The sequence below is a fragment of the Physcomitrium patens genome, chromosome 11 (assembly GCF_059467195.1).
Source record: "Physcomitrium patens ecotype Gransden chromosome 11, ASM5946719v1, whole genome shotgun sequence".
Lineage (NCBI taxonomy): Eukaryota > Viridiplantae > Streptophyta > Bryopsida > Funariales > Funariaceae > Physcomitrium > Physcomitrium patens.
Window position 1 is genome coordinate 16,977,829 of NC_143420.1, and position 4,570 is coordinate 16,982,398.

Consider the following 4,570-nt stretch of genomic DNA (forward strand, 5'->3'; position numbering starts at 1 on the left):
AATTAATATTAATGAGCAATCAAACAAAGTTGTGGAATACGAAACCTCTATTTCAAAAGGATCATCACCGATGTTCCAATCAATACTGGGGTCTCACATTACATTACACTTAGGGCATCGTGTTATATTGATGGATTTGTTAGCTGGGTCATGGGAGTTTCCTCAGTGCTGTGGACCAGTGGTATTTAAAGGACAGGCCCTGGGAAGGGAGGGAGGAGATGTACTGGTTGGCATAGCGCACGGTGGTTTCTAGCTTAGAATCGTCTGTTGTGTAGGTGAGGGCTGAGCAAGCCCGCGCAGGAGCCTGCGAGCGAAAAAGAGAGAGCTAGCACGCGCTTGCAGCAGAGGGTAGAATCAATTATCTCTGCGTCGTCATTAGGGTTATTGGGTTTTTGAGATGGAGCTCTCGTTGTCTGTTACAATATGAGTATGAGCACTTTTTCCGTTGGAAATCCGTAGAGAGGTAGGGAGCTGGTCTTGTTTGTTATGGTTGCGGGCAGTGCGTTTGGAAGAGAAGAAAGCGGTGCTGTCGTCTTCGTCGTCGTCGTCGTCGTCATGGCGTTCGAGGGCAATGTGTTAGAAGAGGATCTTGATTACGAAAATGATGGAAACGGCAGTCGCCTCAACGAGGTGGAGCTGCTCGACGAGGAGGATGACTTCGAAGAGGATCTTTATGGCGACGTGAATGTTGGTGTTTATGGGGCGCAGGCATCCGGACGAATCGCGCCTCAGAATGGGTATGGGGAGATGGATTCTGGGAACGAGGACGAGGACTTATTGGGAGAATCGAAGGGAGCATTAGGGGTTGAAGCTCGGGATGCACGGTTGATGTCCGTGCGGCATGCCATGGCCGCATCTGCAAGCCCGCCCCAGGAGAGTGTGGGTTACCAGAATGATTACATTGCGCAGGTAAAGGAAGAGAATTCGCATGAAGATACTGAAGCAGACCCGTTGCTGTCGAAACCCAAGGATGAGTTTGAGCAGGGGATCCAGTTGCCAGGACGGCCAGCGTCCGTGCCCAAGGGTGGGAAGAACACGGAGATACTCAATGGTAGCGGTGGTGCTGAAGGAGGTGCTGGTCGGGGTCCCAGGTCGGAAGGTTTCCATCCGGGTAGTTGGCCAGCGGGCAGCGGTCCTGCAGGTCGGGGTTTTTCGCACTCCTGCTACCGCTTGAGTTCCTTTCCATGTCTTGTACGCGTGGTCTGCTAGTTGTTTTCCGGAGCGCCTTTTTTCCCAGATAGCAATCTGAATGTTAGTGCATACACATATTTTCCAGGCCTATCTGAGGATCTAGGTTTTCCTGACAGTGTATCTGATTTGGAAAGTCTGTTAAATTCTCCTTGCTCAGCGCATGTTGTCTTGTAACTACGCTCTCTAGTATTGGTTTTGGGTTAGAGCAGAAGTAGGTAGAAGGTAGTTCTCACGTTTCACTTTGTGTACAGTTGTATCATATTTTGCAATTGAGGTTTGGTATTCCACAACTCTGTTTGTATGTTCATGGCAATTGTTAGGATGAAAGATTTTACTTCGTAATCACGGGTTTCAGCGGTTAGCTGATTTTTATAACCGCATTGTTTTTTGGTCCAAGTCATTTTTGCAGCTAGAACCTGAGTTTTAGTGAGTTCTCAAATTCGTCCTTGGGATCCTTGCAGTTATATATGCATGTTACTACATTATAATCTTGACTTAGGAATATCTGGGAAGTAAAGCTTCTTAATTCTAGGCTCATAGAAATTGATCTCGATCAAACCCAAAATCGCAAGGAGATGAATCTCAGATACCCACGTTGTTTACAGTCTACTTAGAAATATTTTTGAAACAGACCATTACCCGTAGACGTTCGGCTTGGACAGTTTGCAAGCTCAACATTCGCTCTAGATTCTTGAGCGATTATTGTATTGTTAGCATACTAGAATGCTGTATAATATGGAGTTTATCTTAGTGCTATCTGGCTTGACAATTTCAAATCTCTTCTTTTTAGATTATTTGTTATCTTAAATTTTGCCAGTCCTCTGATTCATGAACTTTTTTGATGTTTACAGTACAGCTTCACCTATAATACACCTTTGCGAGTTTCTTCGCTCCCTTTAAGTATCACGAGATTAGGGATTTATTTACGAGTGTTTTTTCTTAGCTATGTTATTGCGCAACTACAATGAGCTGAAAATAATTAAGCGAGTTTATTTGCCTTGCAGGTGCACAAGCTGGAAATTCTCTCGCAGTTGCAAATAACGTCGGTAATGATTTTCCAGCTAAGCATGCTGGGCAAGGTTCCGAGAGTGGTGGGTTGATGTTATTCGTTGGAGAATTGCAATGGTGGACTACCGATGCCGAGCTTGAAGCAGCTCTTTCAGAATATGGTCGGATCAAAAATCTCAAATTTTTTGAAGAAAAAGCCAGTGGCAAATCCAAAGGCTACTGTCAGGTGGAATTTTTTGACTCACAAGCCGCTCGAGTGTGTAAAGAGAAGATGGACGGGCGAGTATTCAATGGACGAGCATGTGTTGTGGCGTTTGCCTCGCCACAGACAATCAAGCAGATGGGAGCTGCTCAAGTTGGGAAAAATCAAGCAAATCCACAGAATCAATCTCAGGGTGGACAGGGGAAAAAAGCAGCGGAGGGGCGCAATGCCGGAGCTGCTGGACGAGGAGGTGAAGGACGAGGAGGAAGGGGTCAACCAAGTATGGAACGAGGAAGAGGAAATCAGGCGCCTGGACGAGGGCGTGGAAGGGGAATGGTCCCGTTCGGGCCACAAGGCCCTGGCATGGGAATTCCTCCTGGTGGTATGATGGCCCCCCGAGGAATGATGGGTCAGGGTTTCGAACCAGGTTTTGGGCCACCTGGAGGTGGCTTTGGCATGGGACCTGGAGGAGCCGGATTTGGACCACGAGGGCCAATGTTTGGACCTCCATTCCCTCCTATGGGTCCAGGTTTACCTGGTGTTCCAGCACACGTGAATCCAGCCTTCTTTGGAAGGGGCAATGGAAATGGTCCTGGTATTGGGCCAGGTATTGAAGGGCCTCCCGGAGGTTGGGGAGAAGTCGGCATGCCAGGTTGGGAAGAGCATCAAAGACACATGCGCGAAGGTGGTTATGCAGGAGAGGATATGGGTGGTGCTGAGTTCGGCTACGGGAGTGAAATGGGGAGGGTTGGCCCAGCAAGGGAAAGAGAGAGGGGCGCTGGTGAAGGAGAGTGGGGACCTGAAAGGAGGCGGAGGGATGAGAGAAGTGGTGACAGAGGGGAGGACTGGGAGAGGGGTGAAAGGCATCGGACCGGTGAGAGGGATGGGTATCGCGAGCAGCGTGGAGAGAGAGGCGACCGAGAGAAGGACAAGGAATGGGACAGGGCAGAGAGACCAGCTTCTCGAGCCCCCCGAGACAAAGAGGAGGATCGGACTCGTTCCCGAGAAGAAGATCATGGGAAGCGCCGGCGCATGACCTCTGATCGGGACAGGAAAACTGAGAGATAGTGTTTTGCAGTCAGTCTACAAAGTCGAGTGTAATGGGAGGTTGATAAATGGAAGTTGTACCCACCACTAGTACTGTTGCTCGAGTGGAAAGCTGCAGAATGTCAGTGCTTTGAGTTGTCACTCTCGCCAAGCCCCTATGCCATCTCTACAGAACATGCTGTAGCATGTAATGTTTTCTGTCAGAGCATCTAAATTAACGATTGTTAGAGTTACTGCACCTTTTTTTAGTTCGTTGAGATGCATTTCAAGTGACAGTACAGTAACTCTTCGTCTGTCTCGCCCCTGATTCCTCTTTTTTGTTTCTAACTGGAACTTCTAGAGGATTGTTTGAGTCCTTTGTCGCTGCCCCTTCCGGTAGATTGTTCATTTTGTATATTCTTGTTTTTCTTTTCTTTTTTTCTTTTGATAGTTATTTTTCAAATATAAAATAAAACCTTCAGAGTTATTGCAAGAATACTGACAATTTCAATATGGTGGTATTGAAAAACGAAGCGACCAGGAAGAGTTGAGTGTGACCCATCAGTTTTGTATATGAGACCTTTTCAAAATGTTTCATTCAGGTTTTAATCATTTTAGTTTGGATGTTTCTGGACTTGAAGTTTCTAGAAGTACTCTTCTATCTTCATCTACTAGAAAAATTTGAAGCAGTAATTACCCATTTTTTGAAAAGTAATTTTTCTTACATATATTTTTTTATTCTTGATAAAAATCAATTATAAATAACTGAAAAGATAATTCTTTCTGAGGTTTGAATTGTTGACGTTTGGTTTGAAAAATTACTAATGTATATATTTCCTGCACTTTGTAAGGAAAAAAACTCTTTCATGGATTGATGGCATGCTGATTGTATCATGCAACATCTTTATGTTTTTGTGTTACATTACTTTACATGTATTGCAAATATTGCCACAATTTTTGTTATTGTCACGACAACTTGCCACCCACTTGGCATATTTTTATTTAGTAATTATTATTCAAATATAAAAAACTATTGATATTTTTTATACGTTCTTTTTCATTTTCAAGTTAAAGACAGGAAATTCAATTTTCATGGATAATAATTGAAAATTTGATAAAAATAAAATGTGGTGGAAGTAGCAA

General features: G+C 44.9%; 1 protein-coding gene across 1 annotated transcript; it reads left to right on the plus strand.

Moving 5' to 3' along the window:
* Window positions 1-219: 219 nt before the first annotated feature.
* LOC112288940 (uncharacterized) lies at window positions 220-3,686 on the plus strand. The gene is made up of 2 exons (XM_024533705.2): window positions 220-1,141; window positions 2,196-3,686. The coding sequence occupies exons 1-2, from the start codon at window positions 487-489 to the stop codon at window positions 3,467-3,469; spliced, it is 1,929 nt and encodes a 642-aa protein (XP_024389473.1). The 5' UTR covers window positions 220-486; the 3' UTR covers window positions 3,470-3,686.
* The last annotated feature ends 884 nt before the right edge of the window (window positions 3,687-4,570 follow it).

What these genes read in the sequence shown, in the direction of transcription:
- LOC112288940 (XM_024533705.2), top strand. Translation starts at nt 487, where the DNA reads ATGGTTGCGGGCAGTGCGTTTGGAAGAGAAGAAAGCGGTGCTGTCGTC. An exon ending in AGCGGGCAGCGGTCCTGCAG is followed by an intron (nt 1,142 to 2,195) that starts GTCGGGGTTTTT and finishes TTTGCCTTGCAG; the next exon opens with GTGCACAAGCTGGAAATTCT.